At 58.8% G+C, this 18,578-nt stretch overlaps 5 protein-coding genes across 5 annotated transcripts; 3 read left to right on the top strand and 2 right to left on the bottom strand.

The window, feature by feature from the left end:
- Positions 1-329: 329 nt before the first annotated feature.
- VTJ04DRAFT_9767 (uncharacterized protein) lies at positions 330-6,285 on the bottom strand (the record flags this gene model as incomplete). The annotated part of the gene is made up of 2 exons (XM_069368349.1): positions 330-336; positions 416-6,285. The coding sequence occupies 2 exons, from the start codon at positions 6,283-6,285 to the stop codon at positions 330-332; spliced, it is 5,877 nt and encodes a 1,958-aa protein (XP_069214502.1).
- Positions 6,286-7,464: 1,179 nt separating this feature from the next.
- VTJ04DRAFT_9766 (uncharacterized protein) lies at positions 7,465-9,040 on the top strand (the record flags this gene model as incomplete). Its single annotated transcript, XM_069368348.1, has 4 exons — positions 7,465-7,472; positions 7,531-7,571; positions 7,629-8,737; positions 8,804-9,040. The coding sequence occupies 4 exons, from the start codon at positions 7,465-7,467 to the stop codon at positions 9,038-9,040; spliced, it is 1,395 nt and encodes a 464-aa protein (XP_069214501.1).
- Positions 9,041-10,041: 1,001 nt separating this feature from the next.
- Positions 10,042-11,900, bottom strand: VTJ04DRAFT_9765 (uncharacterized protein; the record flags this gene model as incomplete). The annotated part of the gene is made up of 3 exons (XM_069368347.1): positions 10,042-11,525; positions 11,581-11,784; positions 11,849-11,900. The coding sequence occupies 3 exons, from the start codon at positions 11,898-11,900 to the stop codon at positions 10,042-10,044; spliced, it is 1,740 nt and encodes a 579-aa protein (XP_069214500.1).
- A 2,634-nt stretch (positions 11,901-14,534) lies between these two features.
- Positions 14,535-16,712, top strand: VTJ04DRAFT_9764 (uncharacterized protein; the record flags this gene model as incomplete). Its single annotated transcript, XM_069368346.1, has 1 exon — positions 14,535-16,712. The coding sequence occupies one exon, from the start codon at positions 14,535-14,537 to the stop codon at positions 16,710-16,712; it is 2,178 nt and encodes a 725-aa protein (XP_069214499.1).
- A 572-nt stretch (positions 16,713-17,284) lies between these two features.
- VTJ04DRAFT_9763 (uncharacterized protein) lies at positions 17,285-18,193 on the top strand (the record flags this gene model as incomplete). Its single annotated transcript, XM_069368345.1, has 3 exons — positions 17,285-17,339; positions 17,460-17,640; positions 17,743-18,193. 3 exons carry the CDS (start codon positions 17,285-17,287, stop codon positions 18,191-18,193), a joined length of 687 nt encoding a protein of 228 aa, XP_069214498.1.
- Between the last annotated feature and the right edge of the window lie 385 nt (positions 18,194-18,578).

Raw genomic sequence — 18,578 nt, 5'->3', positions numbered from 1 at the left:
AACCAAGAAGGAATGCTAGTGATGAACCATGATAACCGTCCCTTCTGAAGCCGACAGAAAAAAAAGGAAAAACGAGAGAAACCCCAAGACGCCAAACATGCCTTCTTTCTTGCTTGCCTTGCGCAACAGTCAAGGAAATGCCGAGTCTAGCAGCCCCTTCCTTTCTGTTCAACACCACAACGCCGTCTCTGCTGGTTTACTTCTTTCAACACAGACAACAAACCGTGTATACTTCGGGAGTGCTCTGTCTTTCCACTCTGAACCTGAGAGACTTGGCGAGTCCTCCCGCCAACAATTCCAAGACACAGACAGAACATCGCGCGACCGATTTAATTACTGCACCCAAAGTTAGCACCCATCCACAAAATCCAACCAGAAAAAGAACAAAACAAAGGGGGACAGGCAAAAAACTTACTAAATAGCCAACGGCGCCACCTGATCCACCTGAAACAGCCAATTTCCATTCGTCTCTTCCACCACCAGCCAATCGTACGGGAACTGCACGAGCGGGCCCTGCGTCAGCTTCAGCAGCTCCTCCGCCTCGGCTTTGCTCAGCAGCTCATCGTTCCCGCGCGGCCGGCTGCCGCGCGTCGTCGCCCGCCTTCTTGTCGTCGTCCGGCTCTTTTGGGAATTCGCCGGCTTCAACGTCGTCGTCGTTGTCGCCGCCGTCCCGGAGAGGGGAGGGGGGTTGGTCGAATTACCCTCTCCGTTCGGATTGGTGGTATTGGTATTGGTGTTCGTGAGGTTCGAGGGGCCGTTTCCGGCGGTGCCCGCACCCGTAGGACCAAACGGTTTCTCCCCTGACGACGAAAACGTCGGGCGGCGGCTGCTATTCGACCTGCCCCTTCCGGTGCCGGCGCGGGAGCTGGTGTCGGTGGCGGCGGTGGGCGGCGGGGCGAGAGTGTCGCGACTGGAATTGACCGCGCAATCTTGTTGCTTGTCGCCGCCGTCGTGCGGGTGGAGGAGGAGGGGGTTTGGTTTGAGGAACTGCTGCTGCTGTTGCTGCAGGTTGTGGTCACCATCCATAGCAGCAGGGAGGGGAGGCAAAGCCTTCTCCTTCTCCTTCTCCTTTTCCTTCTCATCCCACACCCCATCAACCGCCGGCGGCCTGGGAATCCCACCCGACATCATCACCCCCTTCTCCTTCTCCTTCTCCCCCGCGGACGAAGCAGGCGGTTTCTCCTCCTCCTGTTGCTGCTCTTGCCCGGCACCGCCAACATCCCCATTGGAACTCAACCCCAACCCGGCCTCCATGCTCTCCTTGAACCGCTTGTAGTACGTCGAAAACTCCTTGTACTCGGCCCAGTTCGTCACCTCCGAATCGGGCATGCAGCGGAACACCCTCCGGAAGATGCGCGTGTTGTTCTCCGCCGCGCGGCACCACACGTCCTCGTAAAAGGCCGGATCGAGCGGGTCGCGCATGCAGTCTTTGGTGATGTTGGCGAGTTTGAGGCCGAGGGGAAGAGGCTGCTGCTGCTGTTGCTGCTGCTGTTGCTGGGCCGTGGAGTCCGGTGCGGCGGCGGCGGCAGTAGTATTAGTGGTGATGGTGCTCCTCGCGGCGGCCGAGTCCCGGCGGAGCGGAGGTGCCGGCGCAGACGCACCATCCACGTCCTCCAGCCCCGACCTCGAGACTCCCGTTTGTTCGCTCATCCGCCGCTCCAACGGCGTCGGGACACCACCACCCTCATGCCCAACACCAGCAATGCTGTGCGGGCTCGCCAGGCTCAACTCTGACTTCGACCACGCCAGCCCACCGCTGCTGCTGCTGCCCTGAACATGACCAGGACTATGGCTGCACGAAGAGTGATTCGGCCTGGGGCTCTCCAGACTTCCCTTGCCCTCCGACGCGACATCGCAGACGAGCACCTCGTGGTTGCTCACCACTACGGTGTCCCTTCCCTGGTCGAGCCCGCGGGCTTGCGCCACCTTCCAGCGGTCGGCCGAAAACCCTTCGACGTCGAGCTCTTGCTTTTCGTCCTGCACTTCGGGGGGTTCTTCGGAGGATGGGGAAGGGGTGGAGTCTTGTTGGTGCTGATGATGGTCCTTATCAACACCCTTGCCCGACCCGTCCCTAGAATGCTTCCTCTCCATCTTCATCCTCCTCCTCGCCGCCGCCTTCCGCATCTCCTCATCCTCCGTCGACACCCTCTCCTTGGTCCCCATCTCCTCCTCCTCGTCCCCGCTATGCCGATGATGAAGCGCAACCACCTCCGGCCTCTTCGGATCCTGGAACGACAGCTTCCTCTGCCTCTTGGTCGAGCTCTCCGCCACGACAGGCGACTCGTCCGACGACCCGTTCTCGCGATCGGCCCCCTCCCCGTCTTCATCGGTGCCATAAATCTGATCCATCTCCTCCTTAAACCTCTCCTCCCGTTCCAGCTCTGCCTGGCGCTCCTCCTCCAAAATTTCGTCCACGTCCAAGCCCAGGTGCTCCCTCATCAGCCTCAACCGCAGGGTATGCGCGAACCGGCCGACTTGATACGGCCGGCCGGCCATGGTGCTCCAGATGAGATCGGTATCGCGCACCACGGCGGCGACCTCGCTGTCGCGGTTACCCAGCATCGAGCGCTCGTTGATGTTGGCCGACCCGATCAGCGCAACGCGGTCGTCCACGATGATGCACTTGGCGTGGACATACAGCTGCTCCGTGACCAGCACGCCATTGTTCAGCTTCCCCCACTGGCGCAGGCTGAAAAACGAGATGTAGTCCTCGGGATCGATCCCCGCCGCGCGCAGCCGGCCAAAGATGCTGTGCTCGCCGCGGCAGATGCTGCGGAACTGACACTGCAAGATCAGCCGGATGCTGCTCCCGTCCGGCTGGTTCACCTCGTTCTGGAACCCGGGCAGGAGCGGCATGATGATGATGGCGCGCCAGTCCTCGTTGTTTTCGTGCGCGCGGATGATGCGCCGGACCAGCGCGTCTCCGATGCAGTTGACAATCTTGTTGTTGAGCGTCTCGGTGCTGGTGATGAAGAACTGGTTCTCAATGTACACAAAATGTTCCGACGTCTCGATCATCTTGATGTACGCCGAATGGATGCTGGACTCGGTGTCCTCGATGCCCAACGACCAGGCCGCCGCGGACCGGAGGATCTGCACCTCGCACGTGCCGCTGAGGCCCATCGCCTCGAGCTCCTCGGGTTTGCAATCCGGCGGCGGCAGCAAAAAGGGCGTCGGCCTCGTCGGCTTGCGCCCGCGGCGCACGTAGTTCCAGCGCTGCACGAAATGCCGCGTCAGGTCCCGCGCCGGCTGGCCGACTACCTGCATCGCCACGTCGTGCCACGGCATGCGCGGGGTAAGAGAGCGGTTGTACATCTCCTCGTACGGCTCGTGCAGCTTGAAGAAATCCAACACGCGCGGGTTCGAGTAGTCCTTGCCGGGGAAGAGCTGGCAGTGCTCGGCGTCCTTGGGGCTGTCCTGCGGCTCGAAGCCCGTGGGCTTGTCGTCGACGACGGGGTGCTTGGGGTTGTCCCAGCGGCCGAAGCAGAGATCGATGCCGCCGACGAAGGCGATGTCGTGGTCGACGATGCAGATCTTTTCGTGGTGGGCGAAGAAGAACTGGTTCTTTTTGAACTGATGCGGCGAGCGCTGGATGAAGATGTTGGGGTGCAGGTTGAGCAGGGAGAACTTGGTGTACTCGGAGTCGATGGGGATGGCGGCCTCGACGTTGCGGTAGACAATGACAAACACCTTGACGCCCTCGGCGGCCTTGCGCTGCAGCAACCGGTCGAGACGCCACTTCTGGCTGATGCATGCCGGGCGGCGCATGTACAGCTCGGGGCTCAGCCACCAGCCGTGAATGTAAATGACGTCCTTGGCCATGCTGATGGCGCGCGACACGTTCCACATGTAATCGCGGCCGTCCACCAGCCATTGGGCGTAGACGCCGGTGCGGACCGGGGCGAAGCTGCCGAAGCGGTTCTCGCGGTGCCAGGGGGTGTTTTTGAGCATTTCAAGGATGGACTCCTCGAACTGGGCGATGATGTGCTGGTTCGGCGAGAACAGCTTGACCTTGCGCTCCGACGTGATGATTTTGAGCGTGTGATGCTTGTGGGCTGACGGGCGAACCGATGGATCCAAATTGTCGACGTCCTCCTCGCGGTGGTGCTTGTCCTTGCCCTTCTTGGACACGATGCGGAACTTGGGATCGACCAAGTACACGTCGTAGATGTTCATGTTCTCGGGCGACTCGACGCAGACGATGTAGCTCTGCCTGACCAAAAACCACTTGCGGCTGTGGCGGGCGATGACCTTGCCCGGGGTGAGCACCCTGCGGAAATCCAGCCCCTGCGACGACTGGATGTGCAGATAGCATTCCTTGCCGTGATAGCTCCCCTCGGCGGCCAGGCGCACGCCCAGGGCCGACAGCTCCAGGAACCGGCACAGCCGATTGCTGTCGGGGCGGAACATGAGCCAGCGGATCATGTCCTGGAGATACTTCTCGAGCATGCGCTGCTGCCGCTCGACGTACCTCCTCTTCTGGGCCGCCGCGTCGGCGACGACCTGGGCGAGGTCTGCGTTGGAGCCGAGCGCCGAGGACTTGCGGCGCGCGGCCCCCAGATACGGCATGCGGGAGCGTCTCCTCCGGGTCGGGGCGCGCTCGTCGACGTCGGTGGCCTCGTGGGCGGTGACCTCGCCGGCGGTGAGCTCGCCCGCCGTCTCGTCGGCACGGGGCTCGTTCCCGGGCTGCTGCTGCTGCTGCTGCTCCTCCTCGTTGTCGTCATCGACGCCGCGGACGCCGCGGAGATAGGGGAAGGCGGAAAGGGGGAATTTTGGCTGCTTGGGTCGCTTCGCGGCGGTCTCGGAGGTCATGAAGGACTCGTTGCTCGTGAGGGTAAGTTTGTACTTCCAATGCAGGTTCAGAATATCGCGGATGGTGCGCTTGATGGTCCACTTCATCTGACTCGGGCCGCTGCCGTACTCGAGCTCCATGGTGAAGATCCAATGGCGCTCGCTGTCCTTGTCCGGGGCCGGGGCGCTGTCGACGATGCGCAGGCGGAGCTGTTCCAGCAAGACGGGAATCCTCTTGTTCCCGTGCTCGTCGCGCTGGATCATGCTCGCCAGCATCAGGACGGCCGGAGCACCACCGAACAACTCCGCCATCAGCTCGGCCGATTTGGAAAAGTCAAACTGTTCGTCCTTTTTCTGGCGAAGCATCTTGAGCGCCCCCTTTACCTGGCGCCATTTCTGGACGCCAAAGGTCGAGGCCCTCTCGGCGCCGAAAAAAGGCCTGCGCGGGCTCATGGCGTCGCCATCCGACACGCCGCCGCCGCCTCCAAGGTTGGAAAACCTCCGGAAATGATGTCCTACGCGCAGGCCACCGGGACTATCGGCGTCGTCGGCATCATCGGGGTCATTAGCCCTGGACATCCACGTCGCCCCCCTCCTCGGCCCGCGCTGATGCTGCAGCACAGCAAGCCTATCGCGACCTTCGCCCTCGGAGTATCCGTGATCATCCACCGCCCCCAACGTAGCGCGTCTGAGGAACCCCCGTCCCGGCCTTGCCGACCCGTCAGGAGTATCCGGTGTCATGATATTCACCTGGGGCGTGGTCGGGAGAGAGAGGGAATCCATCCTCAGCCTGCGCATGCGTCGTTTCCGCCGTTGTTGCATGCCGCGGACGCGGCCGGCGGCCACTTCGTCGGCGGTTTCCTCGGCATCGGCGTCGTCGTCGCTGCCTTCGTGGACCGGGCGCGGATGAGAGCGGCCGGTGTGGCGGGCGGCGGTGGGCGAGCTGGAGGTGGAGGGCATGTTGGCTTCGGCGGGGGTCAAGGAGGTCGAGGCGCGCGGGGTCTGGGAGGAGGAGCCAACGCCTGGGCCGGCCAGTTCTTTGAGCTTGGTGATGAAGCCGGAGCCGCGCAGTCGGCCGATGGCGTCCTTGGTGTCCCAGGAACCGGTGCGGGAATGGGAGGTTGGGGGATCGAAGACGCCATCTTCTTGGGAGAATTGGACGCTCTTGCGGTTGTGGGCAGGCGAGGAGGGCTCGGTTCGGTCGTGGGGAGAAGGAGATCGGCGGACGTTGAGATTCAGGGGAGGGGGTCGGAGGGGGTGAGGGTTTGGGGAGGACGGGGAGCGGCCATTCTGGGGCGGGTCTGTGTTTGTAGGGTTATTGGATTGTGAGGATTCAACGGCGGCGACGGAGGGCTTGATGGCGAAGTCGATCTGATCGGAACCGAAGGGTTTGGGTTGTTGTTGGATCGTGGGCAGCTCGGAGACTGTACCCGAAGTCATGGCGGTCTCCCTCTGGGGGGTGGAGGATGAGCCGGGATGGGAGACGTGAGCCATGGTTAGGGAGAGTGGTCGGGTGTGGACATGGAACACAGGTGGTTCCGGTGATACAGAGGGGACGCGAGTGTTGTCAGGGAGTGGGAGTCCTCAATAACGCAGCATGCCGGAGAGGCGTCGGCAGATGCCGTTCGGAGGACAGCCGCACGGGTTGCGCAGGTAGGAGTCTCGAGGAGATGGATTGGCAATTCGTTGGTCGGGTATAGAGGATTTGGTGGCCTGGATGGGAGAATTGGGTGTCTAGGTATCTTGTTGGAGGAGGCAGAGGCTGTGGAGTGACAGGACAGAGTCGAGGATGTCGTGATGTCGTGATGTCGAGGATTCAGGATTCAGGAGTACGGAGTAGTGTATGGAGCAGGTGAAATGACGGCACAATGCAACGTCAAGACCGATGTGTTAATCTGGGGAACGGGATCGGAATTGTGCACTGTTAATGTAAATGTAAATGCAGTGCCTTAGTGTACCGAACTGTGTGTGTGTGTGTCGGGTTGGACGGAAGAAAAATGTAACAACACCACACCTTGGAGGACAGCAAGAAAAAAGAGAGGAAGAAAGTTGTTGAGGTCAGGCTGACTGGCTCCCTTCCAGGTTCGCAATGTGCACCCTGAACATCCAAGATGGCTCTGCAGTCTGCACCTCGGACAGGGGGTTTGATGGAGTCCAAATGCAGTGGATGCCCTGGAATTCCCCACGCTCCAATTTCAACGTCGAGCTTGGCGCCAACCACTGCTGAAAAGAGAGGGAACCTGGAAATCATACGTCACAGGTCCAGCAGAGCCGAAATGGTTCTCGCAAAGACTTCAAGACGCAATGCTGGGAACACAAAGCCAATACTTACCCAACGTCGAGTACTTATTGTGCAGCTTGTGCATGTGCAGCTAAATGGCCGAGGATTTTGTTTATTAAAAGAATAAGTAATGTAATTAAATAACATGAAGAGCATCAACTTGATGTCAGCTCCGTTCATTCCAAGTCCCAGGTCCATGTCTCTGTTACACCTAATACCTTAATCTGTACCGTACGGTAACTAACCTGAAATCCAGGGTCGCCCAGCTGCAGCAGGAGCATGGCGGGGCCTCAATGGCTGACATCCAATGTCAAGTCGCGCTCAAGCCATCAACAACGCGTTTGCATCCAACTTCACTTCCACCTTGATATTCCCCCAATGCCGCCGCCACAATGCCCAGGTATGAACCCGTCTCAATTCCTTCATGACCTCTAGCCTCAACTAACAAAATATTCCAGGGAAATCATAACAATCCAGGCTGGCCAGTGCGGCAACAGCAGTCAGTATATTTCCGCTTCTCCTCCCAAAGACCGGCATCAATACTAACTCCTCCCAGTCGGCAGCCAGTTCTGGCAGCAGCTATGCCAGGAACACGGCATCAGCCAGGATGGCAACCTCGAGGACTTTGCCACCGAGGGCGGTGACCGCAAAGACGTCTTCTACTACCAGAGCGACGACACCCGCTACATCCCCCGCGCCATCCTCATCGACCTCGAGCCCCGCGTCATCCACGGCATCCAGACCGGGCCCTACCGCAACATATACAACCCCGAAAACTTCTACATTGGCAAGTCCGGCATCGGCGCTGGCAACAACTGGGGCGATGGATACCAGACCGGCGAGTCCGTCCACGAGGAAATCATGGAGATGATCGACCGCGAGGCCGACGGTAGCGACTCCCTCGAGGGCTTCATGTTGCTGCACTCCATCGCCGGCGGTACCGGCTCCGGCCTGGGTTCGTTCCTCCTCGAGCGCCTCAACGACCGCTTCCCCAAAAAGATCATCCAGACCTACTCCGTCTTCCCCGACACCACCAACTCGGGCGACGTCGTCGTCCACCCCTACAACAGCGTCCTCACCATGCGCCGCCTCACCCAAAACGCCGACTCGGTCGTCGTCCTCGACAACGGCGCCCTCGCCCACATCGCCGCCGACCGCCTGCACCTGCAGGAACCCTCCTTCCAGCAGACCAACCAGCTCGTCTCCACCGTCATGTCCGCCAGCACCACCACCCTGCGCTACCCGGGCTACATGCACAACGACCTGGTGTCCATCCTCGCCTCCCTCATCCCCACCCCGAAATGTCACTTCCTCATGACCGCCTACACCCCGTTTACCGGCGACCAGGTCGAGCAGGCCAAAACCGTCCGCAAAACCACCGTCCTCGACGTCATGCGTCGCCTGCTCCAGCCCAAGAACCGCATGGTCTCCACCGTCCCCGGCAAAAAGAGCTGCTACATCTCCATCCTCAACGTCATCCAGGGCGAGGTGGACCCCACCGACGTGCACAAGAGTCTGCTGCGCATCCGCGAGCGGAGGCTGGCCACTTTTATTCCCTGGGGCCCGGCCAGCATCCAGGTCGCCCTGACCAAGCGGAGCCCTTACATCCCCATGGCGCATCGCGTGAGCGGGTTGATGTTGGCCAACCACACGAGCATTGCTACGGTACATTTTCCCCCTTTCTTCCCCGCCTTTTCCACCATTTCTCTTCATGCTAACCGTGCCCCCTAGCTCTTCAAAAGGATATACCGCCAATACGACGGCATGCGGAAACGCAACGCCTTCCTCGAGGGGTACAAAAAGACGGCGCCCTTCGCCGACAATTTGCTCGAGTTCGACGAGGCGAAGGAGGTTGTGCTGGACTTGATTGCCGAGTACGAGGCCGCCGAGGACGCGAATTACCTCAATCCGGACTTGGGCAGGGAAGTGCCGCCGACGTCGGCGGAGACGGATAAGAGAGTGGGGTGAGCAAAGATGACATGAAGGGGCTGGGGATGGGATGGATCGTGGTTATGATTATGTTTGGGTTTGTGATGACTGGGGCCTTGTTTTATTGGCGGGTTGGGGTTGGGAGTATGAGAGTATATCTCTATCTATCTTTGGCCGCGCACACGGGCATGGCGTTGTTCGGATGTTTAGTTACTTGTATGAAGAACATGGAAGATTGTGATGAGCGTGGTGAGAAATGGAGATGGTGCGGGCTGGTGATGAACTTGGCGCCTGCCCTCCTCTTCCTCCTCCTCTTCAGCCCCATAATTCAGGATGGAACATGATTTCTTGCCTCATACGACAGGGAATTTGATCACGAGCCACCTCAGGCTCTGTCCCGTTTCTATCTTGTCTGGCAGATCCTAAATCGCTGGACATATAGACACGAGACACACACAGACGGGGAACCGTCCCAGCAATTTTCCAACACTTGGATAATTTGGTATCCTACAAATACCTAGCTCACACCCAATAAGTCCAGATAGGAAAGTCAGGTCGAGATGTATGTATGTAGGTATGGATTTTGTACGAGGTGAAGAATCAACTACCATGTACAGTGAACCTAGCTATTTACATCCAACACCCAGCCAACTCTGTACAGCCAGTCCCGTTGTTGCCATATCCCTTCCTCGGCCATGTTCCTGTTCTTCCTGAATCCCAGCCCATGCCCTGCCATGCCATACTATCATATCATGACTCTTGTCCTCGTACGGATAACGACCCAAGCATTATACCAACGCCATACTCCCAACACCAATCCCTCACAGATCATACAGATCACAAAAAGAAAACCCAACCCCGTCAACCCAGCCCTCTCAGATCTATCCTTGTGTACATATCAACCAAACCAATAATCCCCTCGCCCCCAATGTTTACACACCACACCACAACCAACCCTCACCTCTCCTCCATCCATACCTATCCACACCCAACCAACCCAACCCGACCCAACCAGAGAGCAAGAAAGAGAGTGTGTGATCCTAAACCGCCACATTCCCCATAACCAACACCAACAACACCCCATCCCAAACACACACCCCGGCAAACGCCGCCGCGGCAGCCACCCTCTCCAAAACCCTCACCCGCTCCCTCGCGCCCGTCATGCACACCGCCGCGCACGCGAGCCCCAGCGCCGTGACGATCCCCAGCACCACCCCCGCGTCGACTTCCACGCGCTTCTTGTGCTTGCCCGTCGTGATAAGCACGGTCGCGATCGCGGACAGCACGGAGGCAAGGAAAAACGAGATCCAGCTGCCCCAGTGGAGGACGCGGTCTTGGAAGAGGGCGATGGGGTGGTGGTGGTGATCTGCGAATACTGCTGCGGTGGATGTGGTTGGGTACCCCGTGGGGTAGGGGTATGAAGATGGTCCGGGGGGAGATCCGGGGTAATAAGAGGATGTGGGATAATTGGGGTGGAGGAAGGTGAGGGTTTCGGAAGTGTGCTGATCGTCCGAGTCGAAACCCGCGTCGCCGTCGCCGTCGCCGGCGCGGGTGATGCTGTCGGAATCGGAGAGGTCGGTGTCGGTGCCGAGCGCGGTCGGGGTGCCGGGGTGGGAGCTGCCGCCGGAGCCGGAGGTGCTGCCGGGGCGGGGGGACGGGTTGTTGTTTTGCTCGGTTGTGGATTGAAGGGCGGTGGTGTTGGCATGGAGGGATCGGTTGAGGGTGGTGGTGGTGGTTCCGTAGGGGGTGGAGTGCGGAGAGTTGGGTCCTTCCCCGTTGTTGGCTGAGAGCAGGCCGGTGTGTTCATCGCTGTTGTTGTTGGTGTTGTCGTTTGAACGGGAAGAAGAGGTGCCCTTGATAAGCCTCCCCAGAGCGCGGACGGGGTTGACAAAGATGGCGCCCAGGGTTTTGACGCCCGGGAACCCGTCGTCGGCGTTCGGGTCGATGTAGATGGCATAGTCGTCCATCCCCCGCTCCAGATCTCCCGCCTCGCTGCCGTAGTCGTACTCGTTCCAATACCCTCCCGCCTGCTGCTGCTGCTGCTGCTGCTGCTGAGGTTGAGGCTGGGGAGTACCCACGGCGCGAGATAACCGGCCGCTAGACCTCGGGGTGCGGCTAAACCTGTCCTGGCCGTCCTCATCCACCATCACCACCCCCTGGCCGCCGACGGGCAAATTGGAGGGCAACGCCGACCGTAATGTCTGCAACAAATCATCATGCTGGGCCTGCAACTGGGAAAAGTCGCGCTTGGTGAAGCTTTTTGGGTTGGAGAGGATGTTGTCGCGGAAACGTGCGCCGAGGGCGGAGGAGCCGGTCCATTTGCGGTACTTTTTCAGGATCTTGCGGAAGGCGACGACCTGAGCGGAAACAAAACGGCGCAGGAGATTGATGTCGTGGCCGCACTGCAGAACCATGCGCTCGTAGCGGGCGAAGCGCTGGCGGCGCTTGAGAGGCATGCGGTCAGCGGGCGAGGAGCTGGTGGCGCAGCGGAGAATGAGGCGGTGTATTTGGGACGACAGGTATTCTGAGACATGGTGTCAGAGAGGATGGAGTCTTGCAAGACAAAGGGTAGGACTTACGCAGCCTCCGGGCTATCTCGTCGGCCTTGCTCGACACAAACAGCTGGACGCGGTCATGCTGGCGGCACAGTTCGGCGTAGAAATCATCTTCGAACTTGCTGAGAGCGTCGCTGCCGCGGCCGGGAATGGCGATGGCGGCGGTGGCCTGGTCTTTGGTGGTGTGCACCTTGATGTGGTGCTTGAGGGCGTTGTAGTCGATGTTATCTTCCCGGCGCAGGTCAGCATGATAAGGTCTGGATGAATCGATATTGATGAGGAATTGACTTACGAAGACTCCATTGTGGTACAGATTCCCGCTCAAACTGCTCCCCGTACTTCATCGTCGGGTTGTGCGGTGTTGTCTGAGCTGATATTTTTCCTCCCGGAGTGTCCTCGTGGAGCGGCTGCTGCACAGTGACGACACTGGCGACCAGGTGTGGGTCGAGCTGTTGTGTCCTGAGCCGTCCCAGACTGGCTGTGATCGGCAACTGTTGCTGTCTCTTTTCTGCTGTTCGGATGAGGGACGGCGTGATGAGCAAGGCCGCCGTCGTACGTCTCACAAAACACTTTTTGCCAGAGCCTACTGGATGGACGATGATCGAGGCCAACCTCGCCAATTCTTTCCACCGAGTTCGAACCGAAGGCGAGTCAAGGATCAAAGAAAAAGGGCAGGCCGGCAAAGATATACGAACCAGGCCCGTTCGTCTGCCAAGCCATGGCGGTTCGCCTTGTCACCCCTGTCGAGGCCTCGAAGGGTCCACTCCCAGGCACATGCTTCAATTCTGGACGATGTTTGGACAGGGGGCGGCCATCCTTGTGACACTGTGCGGTTATCGAGGTGCCTGAGCTGCTGCAACAAAGGTCGCGCTCTCCAAGGCAGACCGTCCACTGCCGCTGCTTGTTGCAGACGGGACATGCAGGACACACAATCCGGGTGTCGGGACGGCTCCCGGCTCACACCACACAACTCCTGGACTTGCATTATCTCGAGAGCAAAAAAATGCGACAACTCACTGGGTGAGATTTTGATCGATTGATACAGAATGCTACTCCATTGCAGTTTTGTTTCCGTTGTTCTGCAGCGCGGGATATGCACTCCCATTCGGCCTCATCACAGCTAACACGGAGCGAAAAGCCAGCAAGCCGGCCAATACAAGCCTCACATCCCTCCAGAAACGGAAACTTAGGCACCGGCTGCCGTCCGGAACTACCAACGGACGGACAGGATACCTCAGCGCCGACCTGACCGCTCCCCGGCCCCGAACTTTGGACTTTACAACGTCCAACTCTTGACCAATTTCTTTTTGCATACCTATTTCCCCAGTCTGGGAACAGAAATTTTTTCACACACAATTTTTTACACGCTAGAAGAGATCTCCAATCTACTAGCTGCAAAAATGGAGTTTTCGCGGGCACCAATAACAGTAGCTCAAGCACTTCGGAATAGAGAATTGCGTGCTGAGATCTGGTGGAGAGCTTCATGGTCTGGAACATGAGCTCGGTCGGCTGCCATGCGGGAACGGCCGCTTCCGTTGCCTGGTAGTAGAAAGAGTCCAGCGGGATGAATACTAGGTTCACTATGGAGGAGAGGTGCTTGGTGGGTATGGCGTTGGGGTGTGGTGAACATGGCAAGTGATCGCGTGCTCGGAAGTCGTCACGAAAGTGAGAAGTGAGTGAATGGCTCAAGTCGGTAAGTGACAGCGCATCTCTTCAAATCGAGGACGGTACAGTTCCAAACATTAGAGGCATATCTGTTGAGGTTGCGAGAGTTGGATATTGGTCGAGACAGCAGAACAACCCGGCATGGTTATACACATCCCACCACGCCTCAGTCAGAGAGGTATCCTACCTATGTCCGAGGTGTTCATCCCACCTAACTGAGACAAGTTTCGACTATGTCTTTACTCTGAGCAACACTGCCCTGAATATTTCTATCCCCTTCGTGACCGGGCACCTACCCACCCAACCCAGCAGTGGACCGAAAACCCAAACACCTCTCTTTCGCTCTTCGGCACTACAACCCGGGGGACTCCTACCTCCTCCATCTGGACCGTAGGGATCCTCCTTGCGGACATGTCTCCAGATGCCGAATGCTGTGGAGTTGGGAACGGATCGCCCGGCAGTTCCAAACACTGTCCAAAACCCTCCTCAGCCCCAGGGCTGGGAAGGGGGTGGTTGGAATACCTGAGGGTAATTGTTTTGCGTGGAAAATATGGGATGGGGTTGATGACATGGGGAGGTTGATAGTGTCAGGGGAATTACTACAAACGTGGAGCACTTGGATGTAGGCACATGCTATGAGTATAGTACATAGCCGATATAGGTGGTTGAGGTGGATTGAGGCTGGGATGGTATATCCAGTGGCTTGGAGGGTGGCTGGGGGTTGGAACAGCTGCCAGACATAGCCAACTGTTGATTGTGAGGCATGTTGTATATTGATGCCTGCTGATGCAGTTTTCTGATAAGAGACCAGGAATCGAGGATTTCACGTTTCCAGTGACTGCAGCGAGGTACCTATGGCACTCAAATGTTTACCCCAAAACTGCACCGTTTGTAATTTTTCCCCCTATTTTTCATGGACTCTGTATCTCGAGGCAGCCCAATTGATGAGGCCGTTGACATGGAGAATCTTGTTGAAGTCGGTTGTGAAGTCTGCGAATGTTGGAGATCTCGGCCAAGAACCTCACTGATAAGATAACACCCGCTCACACCCACCCACCGCCTTCCATCCTCCCCTCCAATTGGCCACCAACCCTCCAAGGTGGGGCCATATACTGCCCGTCCAAATTTTTTGGCCATCGACCTCAAACACCTTCAACCTAGCCGTCCACCTGCAGCAGCGGCAGCATTGCATCAACACCCAACCCGCGTTTGCCTCCCTCCTCTCCAGCAAACAATAAAAGAGAATGGCAATCGCAAGCAGCACCACCTCCTCACTAACATCCACATCCCACACCCTCACCCACGCGCCCGCCATGGCGCCCCTCAACCCAGACCCGACCGACACCACTGCCGTCGCCGTCTTTCTCGACTCTACCACCCCCTCCAACCGCCACGCCTTCTTGCGCCCATCCCCGCTCCTTCCCGCGGGTTCGCTGCGCCTGGCCAAGGATGTCTTGGATGCGCTCGCCGGGCAGGTCGCGGATTGGCAGCAACAGCAGCAACAACAACAAAAATTGAAGAAGCGGAAGAGGGATGGGGACGCGGGAGCGAAAACGGCACCGTTGAAGATTCGCAAGGTGCACGTTGACGGGTTCGAGACGGCGCAGATCTGGCAGCAGGCGAGGAAGATCATTTCGAGTGCCCTGGCCGAGGGGGAGCAGCTGCTCCAGGAACTGGAGAGGGATGGGTTGGTTGGGGATGAGGATGTTAATGAAAAGGTGAATGGGGTGAATGGGAAGGTGGATGGCGAGGATGTGGAGGGTTCGGAGGCTGAAGACTCAGAGGAAGGGTCGGCGAGTGGGGAGGAGTTTGAAGAGTTTGAGGATGAGGAGGATGAGGAAGATGGGGGTGAGGTTTCAGGCACGGATGCTGACGAGGAAGGCGGGGAGGAGGATGTGGAGATGGAGGATGAGGAAGACGAGAAACTCCAGGCCTCTGGAGAAGAAGATGGCGACTACGATGACGAACCCGAGGAGGAGTACGTCGAGGATCCCTTCGGCCTCAACGACGGCTTCTTCTCCATCGACGAGTTCAACAAGCAGACCCAGTTGTGGGAGGATCAAGACGCCCGCGGAGACCCCAACACCGACGTCCTCAGCGACGACGAGTCCATCGATTGGCACGCCGATCCGTTCGCGCCCAAGAAGCCCAAGAAGAAGTCCAAGGATGACGAGAACGAGTCCGAGGACGACTCGGATGAGGATATCGACGATGGAGGCGCCGGGCTGAGCAAGGAGGACATGGACAAGCTGGATCAGGAGAGCGACGACGAAGAGGGCGGCAACCTGGACGATGACATCGCCGACATGGGCCTCGACCTGACCGCCAACGATATCTACTACGACGACTTCTTCGCGCCCCCCAAGAAAAAGAAGAAGCCCAGCAACAAACCCAAACGCCAGGACTCTCCCCAGCCGTTCCGCCCCGACGACGCCGATATCGAGAGGGCCCAGAACGACGTCCGGCGCGACCTCTTTGAGGACCTGTCGGAGCGGTCCGATGAGGAGGATGCTCTTTCGGACGTCTCGGCAGGCGACCCCAAGTCGCGGCGGTCGGCGCACGAACGGCGGCAGGCCAAAATCGCCGAGGAGATCCGGCGCCTCGAAGCCGAGCTCGTGGCCAAGCGCGCATGGACGCTCGCGGGCGAAGCCAAGGCGGCCGACCGGCCCGTCAACTCGCTGCTCGAAGAAGACCTCGAGTTTGAGCACGTGGGCAAACCGGTGCCCGTCATCACGGAAGCCGTGTCCGAGTCCATCGAGGAGCTCATCAAGCGGCGGATCCTGGCCAACGAGTTCGACGAGGTGCTCCGGCGACGGCCCGACGCGTTCGGCAACCCCAACGGCGCCCGGCGCGGGCTGGTGGACGTGGAGGACACCAAGGCCAAGCAGAGCCTCGCCGAGATTTACGAGGAGGAACACGTCAAGAAGGCCAACCCGGACGCGTACGTCAGCCAGGCGGACGAGAAGCTCAAGCGTGACGAGCAGGAGATTGTGCGCATGTGGAAGGACATCTCGGCCAAGCTGGACGCGCTCAGCAGCTGGCACTACAAGCCCAAGCCGGCGGCGCCGACGCTGACGGTGGTGTCGGACGTGGCGACGGTGGCGATGGAGGACGCGCAGCCGACGACGGCACAGGGCGTGGCGGCCGGAGAGAGCATGATTGCGCCGCAGGAGGTGTACGCGCCGAGCAAGGCGACGGCGGAGAAGGGCGAGGTGGTGACCAAGGCGGGCCTGCCGGTGGCCAAGGAGGAGATGAGCCGGGAGGAGAAGGCGCGGAGGAGGAGGAGGGAGAAGGAGAGGATCCGCAAGGCCGGTGGGCTGAACGGTGGAAAGGAGGAGAGCGAGAAGGCCAAGGAGAGGAAGGAGGTGGTGAATAGCTTGAAGAAGGGCGGGGTCAAGGTGATTAATAGGAAGGGAGAAGTGGTGGGGCTGGATGGGAAGAAGGTCGGGGAGGGGAAGGGGCCGAGCAGTGGAGGGGCGTTTAAGTTGTGATGGGTTGTTAGAGGAGAGTATGAGTAGATGTTGGCCATTGTGCCTCGATACTATGGAATTAAGTTCATCCCATCAAGACTCAAGACAGGGATGGATGCGGTGTTGATTGTGTGTTGTACTCTTGTCAAGACGATCAATACCAGGATGCAGCAACAACCCATCCAAGATGCCCAGGATCAGGGCTTCTCCCCAGAAGCAGTGTTGATACTCAATTTTTTTATTCAGCAACTCGCCATCCATGACGTCTTCTTCAACGGCCCGTCCATGAAGTGTTACGTACCTCACCGTTACCGTACAGTAACATCCCCTCTGTGGGTCCTCCCGATCCCCCGACTGGCCAATAATTGATCGGGCATTTTGAAACTCCCCACCACAAGTTGGAAGTTGGCCCGTGTGTTTCTTCCTCCGGCCAAGAATCCAAGATCCATCCGCATTCCGATATCAACGCATCCATCTTCAACTCCAGAGAGGACACCCAAGTTCCCGCGGAGAGGCACCACAACTCCTCGGCTCCTACCACCCTCTCCGCTCCTCTCGAACAAGAACAGAACATCAGAAGGAAAAAAATAAAGATGCGCCCCGCGATTTCTGCCGCCACCAGGTCAGGCGCGTCGCTTGCTTTGCGAGGTGGGTTGGCTCCAGCTCGCACCCTCACCAGGACGACGACAACCACGACGACAACCTCTCCAGCTCGGTTTGATTGATTGATTGATTGATTGATTGATTGACTGACAATCCCATGACCAGCCCGGCCAACGACGACGCTTGTCCCCTTCCGCGCCGCCGCTGCCCTCTCCACCTCCAACACCAACCAAGCCTCCACCAGCGTCCAACCCCACGGCGGTGCCGGTAGCGTCACCCGCCTCCCGCGCAGGGAGGTCCCGCTGCCGAGTCAGGAGGGGACCAAGGGCTTGGTGCAGTATGCTCTGTACGTCCTCCTCCTTCACCCATACTCAGACACATACATACATGCTCCTATTCAGGCGGGGATGGATGACGGGGACTGACATGCCACGGTGGCGATTGACAGGACTACGCTCGACATCGTCGCTAACTGGGCCCGCCAATCCTCCCTCTGGCCCATGACCTTCGGCCTGGCCTGCTGCGCCGTCGAGATGATGCACCTCTCCACCCCGCGCTACGACCAAGACCGTCTGGGCATCATCTTCCGCGCCTCGCCCCGCCAGAGCGACGTCATGATCGTGGCCGGCACGCTCACCAACAAGATGGCGCCCGCCCTGCGCCAGGTGTACGACCAGATGCCCGACCCGCGGTGGGTCGTCAGCATGGGCTCGTGCGCCAACGGCGGCGGGTACTATCACTACAGCTACTCGGTGGTGCGCGGGTGTGATCGGATTGTCCCCGTGGATGTGTACGTGCCGGGATGTCCGCCGACGAGCGAGGCGTTGATGTATGGAATCTTTCAGCTGCAGAGGAAGATGAGGAATACCAAGATTACGAGGATGTGGTATAGGAAGTAGAGAGGGAAGGAAATGGAAAGGGAGGGAGATTGTGACCTGTAGGATGGGAGGAAGGTTTGCTTGCTTGGTGGTTTGGTGGTTTGGTGCCTTGACTGGCCGTCGCATGTTGCGGACGAGTTGAAAAGAGTTTGTACATATCCGGGCTACCAGACGTCGCTGGAATGCGATTGAGTCAGGGACGGTGTGTGGATTTTTGTCTCGAAGAACTTGGGAATGTTATACTGTGTAGATGGGTGTATCATGGACTCGGCCGAGTCTCGTAATTACGCACAGAACAAAGGTGAGTGAGTGTTGGGATGACTCAAATCACACCATCCCCGGAGATGCTCAAACCTGTTCCCTCTCCATGGCTCCTCCATTGTCGAATCAAGGGCGTTGGTGCCGT

The sequence above is a fragment of the Mycothermus thermophilus genome (assembly GCF_041956435.1).
Source record: "Mycothermus thermophilus strain CBS 625.91 unplaced genomic scaffold VTJ04scaffold_7, whole genome shotgun sequence".
In the NCBI taxonomy this organism is placed as follows: domain Eukaryota; kingdom Fungi; phylum Ascomycota; class Sordariomycetes; order Sordariales; family Chaetomiaceae; genus Mycothermus; species Mycothermus thermophilus.
The sequence above is the reverse complement of the archived record's forward strand: the minus strand, read 5'-3'. Positions and strand labels throughout refer to the sequence as shown.